The 21,371-nt window shown below is 48.8% G+C and overlaps 1 protein-coding gene across 2 annotated transcripts in view; it reads right to left on the bottom strand.

Annotated features, from left to right (window-relative positions):
• Positions 1-3,996: 3,996 nt before the first annotated feature.
• The window catches only part of Ubr2 (ubiquitin protein ligase E3 component n-recognin 2), a 77,861-nt gene continuing 60,486 nt past the window's right edge, over positions 3,997-21,371 (bottom strand). For both annotated transcript variants that reach the window (XM_051204537.1, XM_051204538.1), the window contains exons 35-47: positions 20,438-20,586; positions 19,217-19,272; positions 18,965-19,061; positions 18,790-18,857; positions 17,602-17,737; positions 16,938-17,028; positions 15,432-15,562; positions 14,266-14,374; positions 13,049-13,105; positions 10,469-10,546; positions 9,003-9,173; positions 7,802-7,903; positions 3,997-6,162 (exon numbers count right to left, since the gene is read on the bottom strand). In XM_051204537.1, coding sequence (XP_051060494.1) covers positions 6,021-6,162; positions 7,802-7,903; positions 9,003-9,173; positions 10,469-10,546; positions 13,049-13,105; positions 14,266-14,374; positions 15,432-15,562; positions 16,938-17,028; positions 17,602-17,737; positions 18,790-18,857; positions 18,965-19,061; positions 19,217-19,272; positions 20,438-20,586 — 1,387 coding nt within the window. In that variant the 3' untranslated portion in view covers positions 3,997-6,020. The remainder of the gene's footprint in view (positions 6,163-7,801; positions 7,904-9,002; positions 9,174-10,468; positions 10,547-13,048; positions 13,106-14,265; positions 14,375-15,431; positions 15,563-16,937; positions 17,029-17,601; positions 17,738-18,789; positions 18,858-18,964; positions 19,062-19,216; positions 19,273-20,437; positions 20,587-21,371) is intronic.

Here is a 21,371-nt window from a genome sequence, read left to right as displayed (position 1 = left end):
TGTTGTCTTTTCTTTAATGACAGGTTAGCAGGCCAATCATCGCTTCTTACGTTAGAGTATGGGGGAGGGGCAATTCTATTTCTGCAAGAGCAATGGACTCCCCAGAGGGTCACCTCCACAAAGGCATTCACAAATGGTGAAGAGGAGAGGGCTTCGCTTTAGCCTACCCCTTCCCCTTCCCCATCCCCTCAGTAGTCCCTAACTCCAGCTTCAACCACGGGCGGCTGGCAGGCCACAGCATCTCTTCCACTCACAAAGTGTTGGGTGAGCCACTGCCCGCGGCTCATCTGAGAGAGAACAGGGTGAGCTTGCTCTCCTTCTGTGGAAGAGTCTACCACTTGGGGCCCAGGCCCTCCCTCCTGGTGGGCTCAGGTGGCCACGACAGTCCTTGTGAACTGCACCGTCAAGAGGAAGGCAAGGGCCTCTGGGAACTTGTTTTCCCTCCCACAAAGCACTGTGGGAATGCTTCTGTATTGAGGAAGATTCTTGGAGACAGGCTTTCTTTCCAAACAGGCATGTGTATGGAGTTGCCATTCCTCTAGGAAAGGCAGGCTTACTAGGAAAGACAGTGCTTACTCAGGGAAAGAGAGGCATGACTTTGCTGGCATCCAGGCTGGGGGTGTCCACATCAGCACAGGGCCCAGCTGCTGCTGGAGTGCACTGTGCAGCTCTAAGTCCTCTCAGGGGCAAGACCAATCAGAGACGCTCATACACCCATCAAGACCCAGGGCTGCCCTGGGTCTCTCAGAGCAAAGGATGGCCCAGAGGCTGAGGCCCAGAGGACAGGCGCCTGTGGTGATGACCCTGAGTTTCCCACTGTCCCTCAGGAGGGCTGGGAACCAATGTGAAAGCTACTTTAGGACCCATCTGTAAACAGTCGTACTAAGAGATATTAAAAGCTAAACTGTGAAAATCTCTTTTGTTAAGTCACTGTCAGTTCAATTCCAGCCAGTTTAAAAAGGCGGAGGCCAGGCCTGGCAGTGCATGCCTATGGCCCTAGCATTTGGGAGGCAGAGGCCAGAGGATCAGGAGTTCTGCTACAAAGTAAGTTCCAAGGCTAGCCTGGGCTACACGAGACTGTGTCTTATGCACAGGGGAGCGGGTGGGGGCTGGAGAGACTGACTCAGTGATTGACAGTGCTGGCTGTTCTTGCAGAGAACACAGGTTCAGTTCCCAGTACCCATAGGTATTCACAATACTTTTAACTCCAGCTCCAGGGGATCGGATGCCTTTTTCTAGCCTCTGTGAACACCCACACATGGCACCCTCCCACAGTTACATAAATAGTAACTTTAAAAAAAGCAAGCTTTTAGCTGGGCGGCCGCACACGCCTTTAATCCCAGCACCCAGAAGGCAGAGGCAGGCGGATCTCTTGAGTTAGAGGCCAGCCTGGTCTAAAACAGCGAGTTTCGGGACAGCCAGGGCTACACAGAGAAACCCTGTCTTAGCCCCCCTCTCCCCTCCCAGTCTTTTTTTTTTTTTTTTTTACATGAGGGATTTCCAAAAATAAAAATGTTTCCTTAAATAGGTGAATATAAGCCTCCCTGGGACCAGGTTATGGGCAGGTATGGTTAGGAGAGAATAGGAGTAATTGCACTGGAAACAGTCATAGGTGGTCAGATAGTTGTTAGAAAACCTAGCCCATTCCTTTTGGTGACCACCAGTGCCCAGTAACACTCTGGTTCCAGGCTCCTCAAGCTGTAACCTCACTGACAGTGTGTCAGCCCAGCCCCAGGCACTGGAAAAGATTAAAACAGGGACTTTCTTCTTCAGTGGTGTGATGGGTTAGAGCTGGCCTGTGTGCCTGGCTGAGGGCTTCACCGCTGAGTCCCATTCCAACCTGTTCTGTTTGAGACTGGGTCCCTGTAGCCAAAGTTGGTCTGGAACATGCTATGTATGTAGAGCAGGTTGTCTCGAATCCAGTCTCTTTTCACTTTAGTTTTAGGGACTGCGTAACTCCGACTGGCCTGGAACTTGTTATGTAGACCAGACTGGCCTTGAATTCGGAGATCTGCCAGCCTCTGCCTCCCAAGTGTTGCCATTGAAGGCCTGCATCCCTATCTTGACCTAGCCTTCTACTTTCAAAACATTCTCTAGTGAAATACCACTTGGTGGCTTCTTGTGCTGAATACCTAGCACTCCTGGGAGTTTGTAGTCTCAGCTCACGTAAGAACCTATAACTCCCTTTGGCATGCTTCAAGCTCACGGCTAAGCCATCAACAAATAAACCCCAAGTAACCTCAATATGGGCTAATAAGATTAGCGAGCTCCTGCTCGGCAGGCGCCCCACCCTTCTCCCCTGGGCACCTGGCATGCTAGGCCAGCAGGTTTACAGCTTAGCGGGAACAATTATGGCCTCTCACCCTCAGTGTGGAGTTTCCGGGTGTGTCAGCGGCAGAGCTGAATCTGTGGAAGGCACGAAGCCCAGGAGGGGGTGGGATGGACGCCTGTCCACTCCTCAGTGGACATGGATTGGCTGCAGAGGGGACAGCATGATGGAAGGAATGACTCAGTCATTCACTCAAGCAAATTAGAACCCAGGTCCATACAAAACTCTCTATAGCAGCATCTGTAAGCACAGGAGGACACCAACAGTCTTTCAGTCGGTGACTGCATTAACATCTGCAGCGTCGAGTACTACTAGCAACCACAGGCGTGTGTGACTCAAATGCGCTCTTCCTTAGAACACGCTTATTTAATATCTTCCAGGCCTCAGTCACTGTGTACCTGAGATGACCTTGAACTGGTGCTGTAGGAGTTACACATCACAGCAGTTTCTGTGGTTCTGGGATGAAGCCCAGTGCTTCATGCATGCTAGGTAACTGAGCTATGCTCTCCAGCTTTAAAATGGATCGATAGGCACAGCAGCAGGCTGGGAGGCAATGATGTGACTCCACTCACCTATCACTCTGGAAGGGGTGCAGGACAGGAGTGAGCCAGCATTCAGGACAGGGAGATGAGGGGCATGAAGGGATGTTTTCCGGGAGACAAGGCTGTTCGAATTCTCAGTTGTGGTGGTTGTTAAACAGCTGTGTGCAGTTGTCAAAATGTAAAGAAACCACCCCGTATTGTAGAAAGGGTTGTTCTTACTGTTTGTAAACTAGGCCACAATAAATACCACTCGATAGGGGTGGCGGCCCACACCACGTGGTAAGTGGGATAGAGGCTGGGCGGTGGTGGTGCACACCTTTAGTCCCAGCATTCTGGAGGTAGAGGCAGGAGAAACCCAGTAGCCAGTGAGAGACAGCTGGCCTGGGGCAGGGTCAGCCACAGGCAGCATTGATGACCAGGTAGGAGCCTGATGTCTGTGTGTCCCCATGAAGAGCCTGATGTTTGAGTGTCCCCATGGAGAGCCTGATGTTAGGAAGTGTCCTGGTTAGAGGATTCTGAGAACACGGACTGATTAAGTCTCCTTCTTGTAAAGTGTCTACTAAGTATAAGAATACAGACAAAAAAAAAAAAAAAAAAAAAAAAAAAAAAAGAGGCAGGCCAGGCGGTGGTGGTACACGCCTTTTGGTCCCAGCACTCAGAAGGCAGAAACAGGTAGATCTCTGTGAGTTCGAGGCCAGCCTGGTCTACAGAGCTAGTTCCAAGACAGGTTTCAAAGCCACAGAGGAAACCCTGCCTCGAAAAATACCAATAATTAAATAAATAGAATATGGACCCACACATAAGCAAGCAGGCACGCCAAGCAAGCGCTTACACATGGCAAGAGTCCCTGAACACAGACCTGCTTCCTACTGAGCTGAGGTCAGAAACGGCGCTATAGTGTTCTAGCTCTCATAGACAACGAGCAGGAAACCTAATCACCTGAGACGAGGTCCATGCTTCCCAGGAAGGTCAGTGTGGCTTGGCTAGTGGCCATAACTTACACTAATAGTTTAAGCCTCTTAAATTTTAGGCTAATATCAATGTCCCACTTATGTAGCAAGGTGACATGGGGAGCTTTGCTGGAGTGCTGTGTGTATGAAACAAAACAGATGGCAGCAGCTGAAATAATGGAACACCTAAAGCCTTTATTTGAATATCTTTAAACTTTTTACATATGATACATTCCAAATTTTACAAGTTGTCCACGGATATTAAAATTATAGCCAATTTATTAAACATATGATTTTCCCTGATATGGAAAGCGTGTTATATAAACATTTCTACAACAAAAAAACATGCAAAACAAATACAAGTCAGATGTGTTGATCAGGATGAGAAGCCATCTTAACACTGTCACACAGTGGAGGCTGCAGATCTGTGCGAATTCACTGCAGACTGACATTCTCCAAAGGGAGTCAATCGCAAGGCTGCTGCCCTCAGGCTCCCGGAGTCAGGCCTGACCCAGGAGTGATGGGATGCTTGCAGATGTCTACAGCCCACTTAGACGAAACAAGCTGTGCTCATGATTGCTTTTCCCGTCTTCTGGCCGGTGCCAGGACTGAACTCGGAACTTTATGGGAGGCACGTGCTCTTGCACTAGGCTCATGCCCAGAGAGGTCTCATAATTTTAAATTTAAGAATGGTGAATGGAGGGTGAAGAGCCAAGAGAAGCCAAACTTAAAATCTGAAGACACTGCTCGTGTCAAAGGTCAGCATAAACAGGCTGTATCACCCACAGCCCATTTCGACCGTGTCAAGGAGGCTAGGGAAAGGGAGAGCATGAAAAATTTTACCTTGGGTTCCTGTTGCACAACCTTAGCTCTCGAGCCTGTGCCAAGTAGAAGAGCTAAGTGAAGTCCATCCTCTGAGGGGAGGCGGCTCCTCACATGATCCTGGAGACTGCTAGCTGCATCTTTCTTTTAGCCTCTGCTCTAGATTTCTGACCCTCCAGGGATACTGTGACAGGGTTGCAGCTGAGTGGAAAGTTGTTAGATGGGTTAGAAAAGCAGACTGCCTCTTTCTGTTCATGTGGCCACATGGAGACCGGAGTTCATCCCTTTGCTGAGTCTGCCATCACCGAGTACATGTGAGCTCTCTGCACGGCTGTTGAATGAGAGAGTAGGTGTGCAGTGTGCCAGAGTTGTAACTGCGGCACCAAGTGGCTATGGTTCTAGAAAGGCACCTCTTAGAATAAAACCTAAAAAGGATAGAAGCTTGTGTGCACTGTCTGAGGAATGTCCTAAGCCCGCTGGCAGACAAGCAGCAACACCACATCTAATCCAGGAGATGTGGGGTGGGGCAAGGAGCCAGTGCTCCTCAGTTTTGTTTGGTTCAAGACAAGGTATCAAGTCATCCAGGCTAACCTCAAGCTCCTCACATGGTTGAAGCTAGCCTTGAACTCCTGGTCCTCCTGCCTCAGCCTCCCAGGTGCTGGGATTAGACTTGTAGTCTTACACTGAGCTGACCTCTCACTTGTCTGCTGCTGTCTGGTTGAGGCTGCACACTCTGGCTCTGTTGACCTCAGAGCAGGAGGTCTGCAAAGCTAGGAGGTCCTTTCCATTTCAAAAGCCCTTTATTTGAGTAAGCCAAAAGTCTTGATAAAAATAGAGAAAAACCAACCATCTATGGCCATGAAAAGCCAGCAGCTCTGCCCCTAGCTTTTCCTGTTAGTATCCCCAGCCTTCTAGGCCATGCAGAGAAGGGAATCCCAGCTTCAAATTCAACTGCTTTGCTTTTGGAGGTGAGGTTCAGTCCCAGAGGTGAACCACATCTCAGGTGGAAGTGTCATCCTGATGGACCCCAGAGCTCCTTTAGGCCTCTGCCATACAGCCAACAAGTTCAACACAATCAGCGATGTGGAATGGCTCAGGCTCCTGGCAACCGAAGCAGGTAGCTTCCAAAGGAGCGAGGCTCCGGTCTCAAAAGGGATCTCAGCCCAGGAACATCTGAGGGACACAGCAATAAAATCTGGCGGAAAATGATGTTCATCAGTCCCTGGAGCCAGAAACTAGAAAAATAAAACTGGGAAGAAAAGCTTAAATAAAGAATTTATTTCAAAATAGATTCAGCCGCACTTATTTTCTGTTGTCTTTCTGGAAAAGCCAGCTGGGTTACAAAACTCCAAGTTCAAGTTTTTGGTAGAGGAGTGATTATAAATGCTGCCAGTCGATGCCAACCAGGGTCTGGTTGGCCTCCTGCGCATGTCCAATTTCCTCCGTGATACTGTGCTGCTGCCATAGCTTCTGGATCTTTCGAAACCGCTCTTGGCATAAATGTAAAGGGTTTCCTCGTCTACAAAGAGACACATGTCACCCACATGCACTGTTTGCCCATCCCTCCATCCCAACCCTCCTGCCCTAGGAAAGGTGCTCAGAACAAGTTTCAGAGTCTGCCCTTTCTGTCCAGTCTATGCCCGCGCACGCACATATACACGCCACACTTTCTCTCGCTGCAGGGTTGCTGAGAACTTGTGCTCAACAGAGACGGCACCTCAGTGCCACACAGCCACACTGAGGTCAGAGAATAGGGCTGGGGGCCCAGGAGGTCCGGGTTAAGAGGCTAAAAGTCTTTCTTCTGTGGGTGATGGGTAGAAAGGGTAAGTGAGGCAGAGGACGGAGTGGGAGAGTGACAGGGTAAGGGTGGCAGCCATCACCTAGGAGCCTCAGGAAAGCAACCAAATGTGTGTGACTGCTGTTGACAGCACAGGCTTCACTGAGCTCCCAGTCCTGAGCTGGCTGCCTCTGGGGAATTGGGCCCTTCTTTTACGGCTCTCATCTTCAGGGCTATGGGATTAACTGTCACCAGGTGGCATATGGCACAACCTGGAAGTACAGATACATTAGCGCTTTCATCCTCTCTGGGCCAAAGGAAAGGCTGGCAAGGCTTGCAGGGGCTTTGTGAGCGGGGCTCATAGCACAAGCCACTGCCTCGAGGGCAGCTATGTCTGCTCCAGTCTGTTCTTACACCATCAGGAGGTAAGCGGTCTCTCCTGGAGAGAGCCACAAAGTCACAGGGCTGGGCCTCAGGTGCTGATGCTGGGGATGCTACGCGGCGATCAGTGGACCGAGGTGCAGGCTCTTCTTCCCTCACACTTATCCTATACTCCTCATGGCAATTTTAAAGTTTTAATTTATTATCTACTTTTTTTTTGTTTTTTTCAAGACAGTATTTCTCTGGGTAGCTCTGGCTGTCCTGGAACTCTCTCAGACCAGGCTGGACTCAAACTTAAGATTCGGCCTGCCTCTGCCTCCTGAGTGTTGACATTAAAGGCGTGCGCCACCACTGCCTTAGACAAGGTCTTCTCACTGAACACAGAACTCGCCATTTCAGCTGTCTGCCTGTCCTCTGCACTGGGGTCACTGAGTGCTGGGGAATCTGAACACAAGTACTAGGCTTTTGAGGTAAGCATTTACCCTCTGAGCCATCTCCTCAGGCATTTTAAAAAGAATTACATTTTTGTTAACACGTGAGTGGACAATCACATGTGTGGTTGTGCTTACACTGTCTGCACATTCTCGAAGAGGCCAGAGGCCACCCTCAGGTGTCTTCCTCCTCAGGCACTTTTTCTCTGGCACTTAACAACTGGGTGACGCCAGCTGGCCAATAAGCCCCAGGAACCCTCCCGACTCCACCTCCTCAGCACCGGGACCACGAGTGTGCAGCTCCACACCTGGCTTTTACATGGGCTCTGGAGAGCAAACCCAGCCCTCAGGCTGCATGGCAAGCACTTTAGCAATGGAGCCCTCTCCTGGCATTCTCCAGTGCCCTCCTTGGAAACGAGCCCACAGGTAACAAAGTCACCTCTAGCGGAACCGGTGCCTGACTGTCAGCATGGCTGACTGCACAGCCTCCTGGCTCATCATGCTCATCATGAAGGGAAGGGCTTCAGGGCTCAGGGTCAGCCTCCCTAACCCCCAGGCTGGGGCCTTACCTGAGTCCCTGGTCCGTCTCCCCGTAGTCATCAAGGTAGGGAGGAGAATAAAAGCATCCTTTGGTTTTGCCAGCTAAAAATAGCACCTGACATTCCCGTACTCTGTGGAGAAAGCATTCATCATTGTGTATTTATACAGATAATGGAGGTGGTGATTCAATTTCAAGCAGAACAAGGGTTTAATGTAAGAAAATAAAGAAATAAATGAAAGCCCAGGGTTGGAAGGGAAGAGCAACTACAGCAGAAAGACACCTGACATTGACAAGCCGTCTGCCCAAGTCTTCAGTGGAACTAAGATGGCTGTAATGTACACGGTAGCGACATACTGCAAATGCGTACAGTGACTGTTGGAGTGAGAATCCAGGATTTCAATAGAATTTAAAACTGCAAAGCGTGAGAAAGACATCTAACGTCTAAACATAAAATCCTAGTGATCTTTTCACTACAATCAGGAGAAAGATACTCGTTTGGAAAATCATGCACAACAGTTACTAAGTGTTTCTTGTTTGAGCAGGACACCTGTCAGTAGCCCGTGACTGTGTCCAGAAAATCTAACAGTACAACAGAAGGAAAAGTTGATGCTGTCTCTGTCTCTCTCTTGATTTTTTGAGGAGGGTTTCTTTGTATCTCTGGCTGTCCTGGAACTCCCTGTGTGTCTCAAACACAGAGATCCGCCTGCCTCTGCCTCCTGAGTGCTGGGATTAAATAAAGGCGTAAGAAGAGAGTGCAAGCAACGGTGTTTCTTAAAGACTTACTAATTTGTGTTTTACCTCTAAGTGTGTGAGCCCACCCAGGCCAGAAGAAGGCGTCAGATCCCTGGCACTGGAGTTACAGGCAGTAGTTAGTGACCACACGGATGCTAAGAATGGACCCGGGTCTTCTGCAAGAGCAGCCGGCACTCTTGTATCTCCCCAGCCCCTGGGGGTTCCTAACTGGGTTTGGGGAGGACAAGGGACAGGGCACTTTCACACTTATGGGGGCCAAGGAGGAGCAGAGCCGTCAGCTGGGAGCTGGGCTGTCCACCGGGAGCTGGCACTTGTGGAAGAACCAAGAGTTGGCAGGGGCCTCACAGGAAATGTGAGAGCGCCGGGCCTTTACAGTCTCCAGGGAACACAGTGGCTTCAAAGGTCCCCGCAGTGCTACTTTCTTGTGTCTGCCCCAGGAGCGCAGTGCTCAGGGGACAAGCCCCTCAGGGCCTTACCTCAGGAAGATGCCAGCCCCGGAGCCGCAGGAGTAGGTGTGTGCTGTGCAGGCTCCGACATCCTCCCCCTCCAGCTCGGCTTGGCAGCAGTAGCTCTGGGAGCAGAGGAGACTTCCACACACCAGGCACAGAGTTGGGGCTCTGCTTTTGTCACCACCTGACTTGGGACACCTCCAAGACAAAGGCACAATAACACGTCACTGCTATGAAGGGGCGTGGCTACAGCGCCCTGGGAGATAGGTTTTCAGTGTTAGCACAAAAGCACGTGCCAGAGATGCCCAGAGATGCAGAAAAAGCCATGTGCCAGAGATGCCCAGCGGAGCAGCAGCTGAGGACAGTCAATGAGAGCCCTGTGTGAAAAGTGAGAATGTGCTACTGCACGGCAGTGAAAAGGATGTGTGTACACTCAGACACATCTCAGTGTAAAACCTGCAGACAGCAGCTACTGACGTGCAAATGTGAGCAGGAACAACGGTTGCTGCTGAGAAACAGAAGCCCACGTAGTTAGCATCCCAGACACACAGGGAAGGCGAGAGAAGACTCTCAGCTGAGACTCTGCCTCCATCAGAGCGGCCTGTGAGACTCTGCCTCCATCAGAGCGGCCTGTGAGACTCTGCCTCCATCAGAGCGGCCTGTGAGACTCTGCCTCCATCAGAGCGGCCTGTGAGACTCTCTGCCTCCATCAGAGCGGCCTGTGAGCAAGCCTGTGGGGCATTTTCTTGCTTGCTAACGGATGTGGGCTTGGGCTGTATAAGAATCAGGCCAAGCAAGCCAGTAACCAGCTTTCTTCCGTGGTCTCTGATTCAGCTCCTGCCCACTTCCCTCAATGACGGAGCCAGATAAATCCTTTCTACTCTCCACTTGCTTTGGTCAGTCCTGTATCAACAGAGTAAACTAGGCAGAGGCTCGGCATGGCGCTCAGAACGATACAGTCTACAGGGCAAGAAGAGGAGGCACAGAGGGGCAACACCGAGGACTTCAATCGTCCTGGCCAGTGCTCTACTTCTTATGGAAGTATATTCTTTAAAAAAATTAGTTCATGTAGGAGTGCTCTATCTGCATGTTCTAACACTGCATGTTCACAAACATGCCAGATGTTTGTGAATCACCATGAGGGTGCTGGGAATTGAACTCAGGAGCTCTGGAAGAGAAGCCAGGGCTCTTAACTGCCGAGCCATCTCCCCAGCCTGCAAGTGTACCCTTTATGCTGCCTGTGTACCAAGTGTTTAAAAATCCATTCAGTACCCCAAAGGCTCCTACTAAAGTGCACTTATCATTCAGAGACCCTCTGTCCTTGCCACTTCCCACGTCTCATCCCATGCCGACCCTGAAACACGGCAAGGGACACTAATCATGTTATGGAAAGGTCTGCTGGTTTCTCTTTCCCAAGCAAAACAAAAAGCCGCCACCAAACCCCCCCCATTGTCTGCAGAAGGTGAGGGCAGGGCATCAAGAGAGGAACTTACGAGAAATTGGATGCTTGGTTAATGAGGCTGCTGTAATCCTCTGGAAGGTCAATCAGCTTGTTAGAGCCTCTTGGGTAGCTAAGAAATTAGAAATGTGAAGATCTCAGTGAATTCACAGCCACGTTAGAAAGATGTCAGGTTAATTCTGGGCTTAGCCAAAGAAAACCAAAGGAGGCGGAACTGAGCAACTGATGTCCTGCCACGGTGCAAGCCCAAGATGGCAACTAAGATGTTCTTGCTGACTATCCAGCTGCTAGGAAGCCATTCTCCACCAGCAGGCCTGGACACAAATCCCTCCCTGTAAGCAGGGCTTGGAGGACTAGGGATCTAAACTCAGGACCCGCACTCTACAGAAGTAGACCTGAGTGAAACTCTGGCTGTGGTAGGACAGGATGTTCTGAACCTGAACCATTAGCAGAGAACCATGTAACCAGCCTAAGACTGTGTTCCATCTGGAGACTTCCTGGCAAAGGGCACACCACTCTGCCTCCTCTTAACGTTCACTCAAATGGGTCTGCCAATCTTCTGGGCAGGAAAGCCCGCCCAGGGGAAGCTGTCTGCAGTGCAGACATTAGAAAGTATCAAGCCTGCCCTAAACCGACTCTCGCCCTTGAGAGTGTTCCAGTAACTCTACCCAACACCAGTAAGATAGCTCACAGGATGCTCATGCCAAGCCTGTCCCACCCCTGGAGCCCCCATGGTGGGAGGGGAGTACCAATGCCTGCAAGTTGTCCTCTGACTGCCACACGAGGGTGTGGCACACGTGCGCTCACACCCATAAATAAAAATGTAAACAGACCACCCTGCCTTCTACAACGTGCCTTGTGTGGTTTGTGCAGGGACTGGGGCTGACTGAGGGAGCTGGTGGCACCTCCCTGATGCACACAGCACCTTGTCTGCCCCCTTTAAGCAGACATTTGGTGTTCAGGAAGGGAGGAGGTGAGGGCACTCACTCTTGGCTTTTTACTGGGTGGCACGGTATGAGAGCCGGTCCACGCAATTCGGGACTGGTGTAGGAGGGCGCCTTTACTAGGGTGACCTGAAGAGCACATCCCTCTCCTTCCTATCAGCTACACTGTCTGCCACTCAAAGAAACTCGGGAAAAGTTGGGACTCAAACCCAGCCGTACTTGAGGGCCTCTTTCTCAGGTGGGGCTCCTGTCTGGTGTCTGCTCAGCACAGGAATGCGGTATGCCGCCTGTCTAGCCCCTGCAAACAGTGTGGACTCCCCAAGGGTGCTCCGGGCAGCGCCTGCTCCTCACACCATCACCAACTGCAGTTTTAAAGGAGCATGCCCACACCACAACTCCCACTTCAGGAAACCACACCTGCCAGGAGCGGCTTCTGTATCTTCAGGGTTTGCCAATTACTCAAGTTAAGCACCGCGGCAGCCGGTGGTGGCCCTGGCACACTCCTTCAATCCCAGGACTCGGGAGGCAGAGGCGGGTGGACCTCTGTGAGTTTGAGGTCGCCTGGTCTACAAATCAAGTTCCAGGACAGCCCGAGTTGTTACACAAAGAAACCTTGTCTTGGAAAAAGGAAGAAGAAACCGCAGCAGTGCCTCTGTGCCCCATAGGAACGATGCTGGCTAAGGGTGCAGGTGGTGTCAGGCAACCATTTACAAATGTGAAAACTTGAAACACACAGGTTCAGACTCATCAGACCAGGCCTTCTCACTTCCCATGTGCATGCGCAAATAGGCAATCTCATCCAGTCTTCTGATTACCATGGTTGTGTGGACTCAAGAAGCAGCAGGCTCGAGCATTGAGACACTTGTGTGATCCATAGGGATGTTTTACACAGGTGGAGTTCAACTAATGCACAGACGCAGATGTGACAATGGAAAAGAAGGGTGCTGTGGTAGTGGGGTGACTTCCTCCCGGCTGACACGGGAGCAGGGAGAGTCAGGTGACCCAGCACACAGTGTAAGAAACCCAGCTGGTGCGGGCCGTGAGCATTATGCCTTCAGGGAGGAGAGGTGAGGGCCCCACCTGAGACCCAGCCACCACTGCCCTGGTCCTAAGCAGCCTTTGGTCTTGGGTACCGGGAGCCAGAGTCTAGAGGGTACAGTGACCCAGCTCTCCGGAGCAGCTGCCTACGGTAGGGTGGAGCTTTTAAGTCACCCCCCTCTTCCAGTGAGTAACTCCTTACCCATAGTCCTAGTGACAAGGAACTCCTAACTTATAGACTACAACTGTCACTTTGGTCTGTTGATGGCTCAGGAGACACACCCAGCTCACATAACCTCATCAGACCCTTCCTGTTATCTGGGTAATTTGAAATTCTCCATAATGAAAGACAGGACTAAAAAAAAAGAAAAGAAAAGAAAGAAAGAAAGATAGCTAACAAGATGCAGGATGAAGAGCTCCATTTCTAAAAGCAGTTCCCCCAAAACCTAATTTCCCCCAAACACAGCTAGCTTGGGTTCTTTCCCTACCCAGTACACAGTGTATTTATGGTCTTGTCTACCTCCAGCAGAAGACCCGGATGCCAAGGGCCAAGGCACTGAAGCATTAGTACTCACACCTCTGTGGCTTCTTGCCGCCCACCCCCACCAAACACCCGAGCCCCTGTAGCTCACCTTATTGCGCCTCGTTCACCTTTCAGGTAGCTTTTAACTTCACTGTTCTGGCACCAACTTTAAGGCAAACACAGGAGGGGAAATTACTTTATTTTCTGAGACAGGGTCTCGCTATGTGGCCTAGCTGGCCTCTGACTGGTTTGTTATGGGTTCTGTTCCCACAGTTGTCTGTTTTGCTATGTTGTTTTGTTTGCTGATATGGGGTCTCCCTATCAAGTCCAGGCTGGCCTAGAACTTTAGATCCTTCTGCCTTGGCCTCCTGAATGCTAGGATTACTGGCAAATGCCATCATACCTGGCTTTACAGACATTAAAAACAAACAAACAAAAACCATGTGATAAAACACAGGTAAGACTGACCATTTTAACCATTATCAATTTGATAGTTCTCTGGCATTAAGCAAGCTCAACTTGTCCACACACCCATTTCCAGAGCTGTCTCATCTGCCTTAACTGAAATCTAGCTGCATTAAACACTGCCCCGCAACGCCCCCCAACCTCTACTCTACCTCCTGAATAGGGCCACTCAGATTCCTGTGGTCACATGCCATTGTCTTGTCTTTACTGCTGCAGACAGGGTCTTAGGATGTGGCCTGTGGCTGACTGAACTCATTACATAAACAGATTGGCCTTGAATTTATAGCAAGCCCTCGCCTCTGCCTCCTATTCGGTAGGGCTGGTGTGGTGGTGTGCACCTGCGATCCTGGTCCTCAGGAGGCAAGGCAGGGGGTCTGAAATTTGAGGACAGCCTGGACTTCCTGAGGGCCTCCCATATCAGCAAACAAAACAACAGCTAGCCGTGGAAACAGCCCCTAACAAACACTTCCATTAAGGAAATGAACATTTCTTCACAGTCCTTTCCCTTCCTCTCCATGCAAACTTACGTACTAGGCTGGCAGTAATCTACCCTGAAGCCAAAATCCTTAGATGAACTCTTCATTCTTTCTCTTAAACATGGATTTATTTGTTTTTGAGGCAGGGTCTCACTGTGTAGCCATGGCTAGTCTGGAACTCGCTATGTAGCCCAGGCCTCTGCCTCCTGAGCACTGGGGTTAAAGTATGCACCCCCCCACGTGGCCAAACACCCTAATACTGACAGCTTGAATCAAGTGCTGAATTCTACCAGGTTCAGTAGTTTTCTACCGAAGAACTGAAATGTGAAAGTGAAGGCTCATTTCAGAAACCATTCCAGATAGTGCAGAAATGTCCAAGCATTACCTTTCAATCAGAGAGTTCATGATCTCACTGTTCTCTTGAAAAAGGCGAATGAGGTTGGTTGGTAGGGAAAGGTAGTTACATAAATGTTCAAAATGGCTTGTCCCGGAAACTGCAAGGGGACAGAAAAGAGGTACAAATGTCACAGTTATGTCCTGGGCAGAGTGAAAGAGAGCTTTCTTTTCTTTTCCTTCCTTCTTTCTGTATTTGAGACAGGGTTTCTTTGTGCAGCTCTGGCTGTCCAGGAACTGATAATATAGACCAGGCTGGCCTCTGCTTCTTGTACTTAGCTTGTGAGTAATAGATAAATTGAATGCCGTGAGTAACATATAAACCGACAGAAAACAGGTATTTCTGACCTATCGTGCTATGTAAATGCTCATTTAACAGAGGTTCTCATAGTCAGCACCTTTCTGGGATTCAGAGGCACAGCATGTATGCAAAGACGCACACCAGCATTCTACAGGCTTGTGTTGTCACAGATCAATGCCCTATGCTCATTAACCAGATGTACAGGCAAGCATCACATTGAGCTCTGTCCCAAGCCATTTTACATTTTCTTTTCTTAGAGTTTTTTTTAGATTTTTCAAGATTTATTTATATTATGTGTGAGTGCTCTATCTCCATGCATGCCTGCAGGCCAGAGGGAGGCATCAGATCCCATTATAGATGATGTGAGTCACTGCTAGGAATTGAACTCAGGACCTCTGGAAGCGCTGCCAATGCTCTTAACCTCTGAGGCGTCTCTCCAGCCCCAGCCCCATTTTACATTTTCTTTAATGTTTTTTGGTTTGTTTTGAGACAGGTTTTCTCTGTGTAACAGCCCTAGCTGCCCTGGAACTAGTTCTGTAGACCTGGCTGGCCTGGAACTCACAGAGATCCGCCTGCCTCTGCCTCCCGAGTGCTGGGATAAAAGGCGTGCGCCACCAAGGCCCGGCCCGTTTTACATTTTCTAACTCATCCTTATTCTACTTATTTTATTTTTATTATCATTAATTGGTAATTCTTAGTTTTGAGGCAGGGTCTCTCTATGTAGACTATGCTGGTCTTGAACTCACACAGCCACCTGCCTCTGCCTCTTGGTGCTGAGATCAGAGTGCGCCAGCCTCACCTTTCACCTTTTTCCTGTGAACATTTCCTACATTTGAAAGAAACAAGCAGGAAGTTACCCTGAAGGTCTGGTGGGGCCGGAACTCCATTTAAGTAATGAAAAAACAAAGCTGAGCACTTGAGGAAAGGCGTGATGCCAGCCCGGATGCTTCTCCACAGGTGCCAGCCGGAGGGTGCTTCTTCCAAGGCACTGAGGGAGGGAACGGAGAGACAGAAAAGCCGCTGCAGTAAGGCGGGTATGAAAACAAGACCAACATTTGGAACTGACGATGTTACGCCTAGGAGGGGTGGGTCAACGCCGGTTAACTATTATGGGATGTCAAGCAGGAATAGTGACAGGGCCTCTAAGAATGTTATTAATATTTACAAAATACAGCCACCTATGCAGAGAAATTATAAAATGAAAACCCAAACCACGTGTGGTGGCGCACGCCTTTAATCCCAGCACCCGGGAGGCAGAGGCGGCAGGGTCTCTGTGAGTTTGAGGCCAGCCTGGTCTACAGAGCAGATGCCAGGACTCTTACACAGAGAATCCACACACCCACACAAAACAAAAACTCAAAACAAACAAACAAACAAAAACCAAACAGCAAACAAACCCCAGCAGTTATTACAGAGTCTTACACCACCAAGTATTACTCTGGTATGTTGGTTGCTTCCACACTAATCTTACACAGCTACAATTATATGAAGCATAACTATCATGGTTTCTATAAATATAAATGTATGTAAAACACCAGCGCGTATCTGTAAATCTCTGTAAGTTCTGTATGTTACATTACTTCATGAGAGTGGGCTCTCAGATGGGATAACTCAAAGATTTTTTTTTTTTATAATGTGTGTATCCAAATGTGTGTGTGCACTCAGAGGCCAGAAGTGGACGTTGGGGGCCTGCTCTCCATCACTCTCCACGTACTCCTTCAAGGCAGGATCTTTTCCTGATGGCCAGGAAGCCCCAGTGACCCTTCTGCCTCCATCACCCACAGGGCATTTTATGATTGCTTGGGTTCAAATCCAGCCCATGGAGTTCATGCAGCGAGCGCTTTCCTGCTGGCACCATCTCTGCAGCCCAGAACAAACGTTCCCGCAGGCCCAACACGCAATATTAGGATCTAAGTGCGACTGCTATTCCAAGGCACACAGTATGTGTCCTAGTAATCTCACTGTGCTAATCCAATTTGCATTTTAATTTTTTTTTTTTTTAATATTTTGAAACAGGGTTTCCTCTGTGTAGCTTTGTAGACCAGGCTGGCCTCGAACACACAGAGATCCACCTGCCTCTGTTTGCACCACCACCGCCCAGCTTCTGATTTGCATTTTGAAACTGCTTATGATAGCTTATGTTTTAGGAAAGCATCTTCAGAGTGTATCGCCCACTAGTTGGCATCTGATTGAGCAACTATAGTGCTCACCACCAAGGAAGCGCGAGGCTCCAGACATCACTATCCGTCTCTCAGAGACTCAGTTGTGTCAGGGATATGAGCAGTCACTCCTAGATCTTTTTAACACAGCAATTTCCCCCACTGGCAATGGGCGGCACCTCCCATGGAAGACTGGGGTCTCACCTTCCAGTACACCGGTGAAGTGTTTTGTGCAAAGAGAGAACAGCTAATTCTTCTTCCCCAGTGGGATTTTCTTGATCCATGCCATCCTCTTCTGAAAGACAAAGACATACTAATGGTCTCCATTCCTTTGTGTGGCTCAAGGGTTATAAGTACCTGGGCCAAGCAGCCAAATACACCCACACACTCACATACAACTGGAAATGCTCTTATAAATACACAGGGCTGCTCTCCATCTGACCACTCAGCCAGCTATCACACTGTGGACAGTATTAACCAATATACTGTCTTGCAGCCACCATGCAGGGGGACTCTAGTAACAGCTGTCCTGCAGTGTTCGGATAACAGGATGCTTGAATGGCATCACAGCTTAAGAATGAGCTTGCTGGGATAGTAACGAAACGTGTGCGTTAAAACAAAACTGGCACTCTGAAACAACATTCAGTGGGTTTAATTCATGCCGTTCACAGACTAATGACTAACTCAAAAGAGCAAAGCATTCATGCTACAGGGGATTTTCACAAGAGAAAGAAACATGATTTAAAACTTTTTACAGGACGACAGACAGACAGAAAAGGCAAGTAACCGGACTGTGATTTGTATACCGCTCTCTCCCAAACATGTCTGTTTTAAACTGAGAAAACTCAAGGTCAAGAAGCTGACAAACCTGTACATGAGGTAAGTAAGATCTGTACGATGTGTGCCATGGTAACCAGGTGAAAAATGTGCAGGTCTCCGGTGCCGAGGCTGCTTCCTGAAAAATCCTGACACTGCAGAGTTGGGAACGCAAGCACCAGGCCCACCTAGACACCAAGCAGATCATCAGCACAGGCCTCTCCTCATGGCCACACCCTCCTGAGCTCTTCTGGGATCCCTTCCCAGCTACCCTCCCCTTAAACTTAAAAGGGAGGAAGGGAAATGTCTGAAAGCCAACTAGAACCGGCTCAATGAACTGGAGCTGAAGGGGCCTGGCGGGTTAGTCACGATCATTTCATTTATCCAGTGGACTCTCCAAGGAACAGATTACTACTGGTAACGATTGATGCATCTGAAATCCCTCCATTTTCTTAACATTTATTTTTTGTGTATGCATCCAAGAGCGTGGACATCAGAGAACATGACCTCCACGTCTGAGCTATAGTGTACACATGCCCCCCCCCAAAAAAAAAGCAAAAGAGAAAACACACAAGATAGTATTATTCAGCCATTAAGCATGAAGTGATGTTATGAACAAGGAAAGGGATGGAACCAGGGATCATACTAAATGAAACATGTCCGACCAGAAAGACAAATATAGCATGCTTTCTCTCATCTGTAGTGTCTAGATTAAAAAAAGAAGAAGAGTAGGAGGGGCCCAGAAAGTGTTAGGAAAGGGTACGGTGAATATGATCAAAGTATGTGATAAAAATATACGTGTGTGTGTGTGTATACACATACATATATATGTATGTAAATTTTGTAAGGAAAGCTACTATATCCTTGTTTAAAAAATACAGAAAAAGGAGAGAGGCAGGTCTGCCATTATGCATTGTTACTGCAGGCTAGATCTGTTGATTTCCTAAGATGCACAAAACAAGCAAACATACTGTGCATAAATGTCAGCATCACTTATGCAGCCATCACTATCTGACCTCTCAGTAGGTTAAAAGCAGACAGTTCTATTACAGATCTCAGCCACAAAGCCAAACAAGAGAGGAAGGACACCCAGATAGCCACAGAACCTAACTAGATATGGACGTGCAGAAATCCACGGTGACAGCGCCTCCTGTTGGCCTCCCTGGCTACTGACTCATCAAGTCCAGGCAGTGCTGTGGAGTGCGGTGAGGAGGCTGCAAAGCTAACTGTAAACACTCACCAGCAGATGAAACATGTCGATGTCTAATATGCACGGGAGGTCTTCATAGCTGTCATTAGGCACCAAGGCTAGAGATGGAAGAAGACACATTAGTACACGTCAGGTGCCAGCATCAGCACAGGCGCACCACAGAGCAGTTGCCAGAACAGAGATGTCACAGACACCGCACACTCACATGCGAAGAGTTTACAGAAGTGTCCTTGCACCACAGAAAGTGACGCCACTGTCCAATGTGCTGCTGCAAACCGCGTCAAAGACCTGAGACAGTCATCCTGAAACAAAGCAGTCCTTAGTTACTGGGGAAAAGAGAACCTCCTATAAATTAACCGTCAAGCACACAAAGAGCAAGTATGGCTGGCCCACAAGTACAGGCTCTCGAGCACTGTTACAGAAAATGGGTCTTACTGAGAAGAGTGAGCGTTCTTACCAGTCTACAAGGCAGGGGCCCAAACAGGGGCTTCTCTTCATCACTCAAAATCCTTTCTAAAGGTGAAAGATGGTAAAGAAGGTAAACTGAATGCCATGTATATACATTTTATTCTTTTCTTCAAAGTTACTTTCTTTGTACATTTTAAAATAAGGTCTATTATTTCTGAAGAGAATGCAATTTTGTCAGGTTGTAGCACTGTTTTTTGTTTACAGTGTTTCTCTGTCCTCAAACTCACAGATCAGCCTGTCTCTGAGAGTTGGGATTAAAGGTGCCACTATGCCCAGCTTGGTATTATCATCTTTAAGGCATTTTTACAAGAATTCACTTTGGATAAAAGGAAAAAAGAATGCACTCTGTAGACCAGACTGGCCTTGAACTCAGAGATCTGCCTGCCCCTGTCACCCAAGTGTTGGATTAAAGGTGTGTGCCACCACTGCCCAGTGTACTTGCTGTTCTTGCAGAGGACTTGGGTTTGGTTCCCAGTACCCGCTTGGTAGCTCACAACTATCTGCAACTCTAGTTCTAGGGGATCTGGTGCCAAATTCTGGCCTCTGCAGTCACTGGGGTCACACACAGTACAGACATGCATGCAGGCAAACAATCATACACATAAAATTAAGAAAAAACCCTCAACTAGAAGATCCCAGAACTATCACCTAATTTCTTTTCTGTTGCTGTGTTTACCTACAAATTGTGAAACAAACCAGCATTTCCCTGGTATACAATTCTTTCCTGTTTTCTTTTATTACTCCTCTATACATCCTTACACTAAACATCATTAAAAAATGACTGTGTATGAGCGTTTACTGTATGTCTGTCTGTATACCACATCAGTGCCTGCTCTCAAGGAAGCTGTGTCTCCTAAGAATCACTCTTCTCTCCTTTATTCCTTTCTTCTTTGCTCTTCTTCAAGACAGGGTCTCTCTGTGCAGCCCTGGCTGTCCTGGAACTCACCTTGTAGACCAGGCTGGCCTTGAACTCACAGAGATCTACCTGGCCCTGTCTCTCGAGTGGTAGGATTAATGGCACGCACCACCACTGCCCAGCTGTGTTTGTTTTTTCATAGCAGGGGTTTCAGTTTGAAGTCCTAGCTGGACTGGAACTCAGATCTGCCTGCCTCTGCCTTGGGATCAAGGTGTGTGCCATCACACCCAGCTTCTAATCACACTTCTAATCAACACCCCTATGACCTGAGGAAGCACGATGCTGAGGTCTTACCTATGCTCTGGATGGTGTATGCGCAGCTCCCCCAGCACATGATGGGTACACGGGGGTCCCCCTCATTGGGATGAACCTTCAGGCCCACCTTGTAAGTAGCTGTTCCAAATGTTGTCAGCATTTCTTTTATGCTATCAGAGTATGGGTTCCTGTGTAAACACGCACAGGTTTAGTTCAAAAGTTGCACAAATGGATAAAATGGCTCCATCTCTCATTTGCTCTGTCCTGTGCTGCAATCAAACCATTGAACATCTCCAGACATGGCTGTGTGTCACTGCCTGACTGAGGGGAGTTATGTTCTGTGCATGAGCAGAGGGAAGGCTCAGGGCCTGAGGCAGGGCAGCCAGGTCCATTACTGTTGGAACCACGAAACTTCTGGTTGATCCTCAGGATGTTTCCCCCCATAGCCAGATGCTGGTGTTTCTTTAACAGGACCTTGGAGGAAAGCTTGTTCTACAGCTGACACCTGGGGTCCCTGGGTCAAAAGCTGGTGGCAGTTACTGACCTCGCTCTGAGACTCAGAAAGCCCTGGCCTGCCCAGCTGTAGGCACTGAGTGTCTACAGCTTACTGTTAAGTGACTACCCACAAACCAGACAGAAGAGTGTCATCAACATTCACTTAAGTTAGTGAACGGAGACGAACCGTGGACTTGGAGATAGCTTAGTGAGAGTATGGGAGCAACAGTTTGGGTTCCATTCCTAGCAGGGACGGGCGGGTGGGCAGGGGAGCCAGGCCAGAACAGCTGTTGAGACTAAGAGACCAGTCCAAGAAGGCCAATATATGCAAACAGAGGACCCCATCAAAGACCAGAAGTCCCCAAGGAACAAACTCAAGAGCCACACAGAACTCAGCAGCGAAAGGCACTGCCCAATGACTAAGAAGCCACATAAAAGGAAGGGACAGCAGAAGGACATTTCAAACATTCCAGACAAG

This window comes from Phodopus roborovskii, unplaced genomic scaffold (genome assembly GCF_943737965.1).
Source record: "Phodopus roborovskii unplaced genomic scaffold, PHOROB, whole genome shotgun sequence".
In the NCBI taxonomy this organism is placed as follows: Eukaryota; Metazoa; Chordata; class Mammalia; order Rodentia; family Cricetidae; genus Phodopus; species Phodopus roborovskii.
The sequence above is the reverse complement of the archived record's forward strand: the minus strand, read 5'-3'. Positions and strand labels throughout refer to the sequence as shown.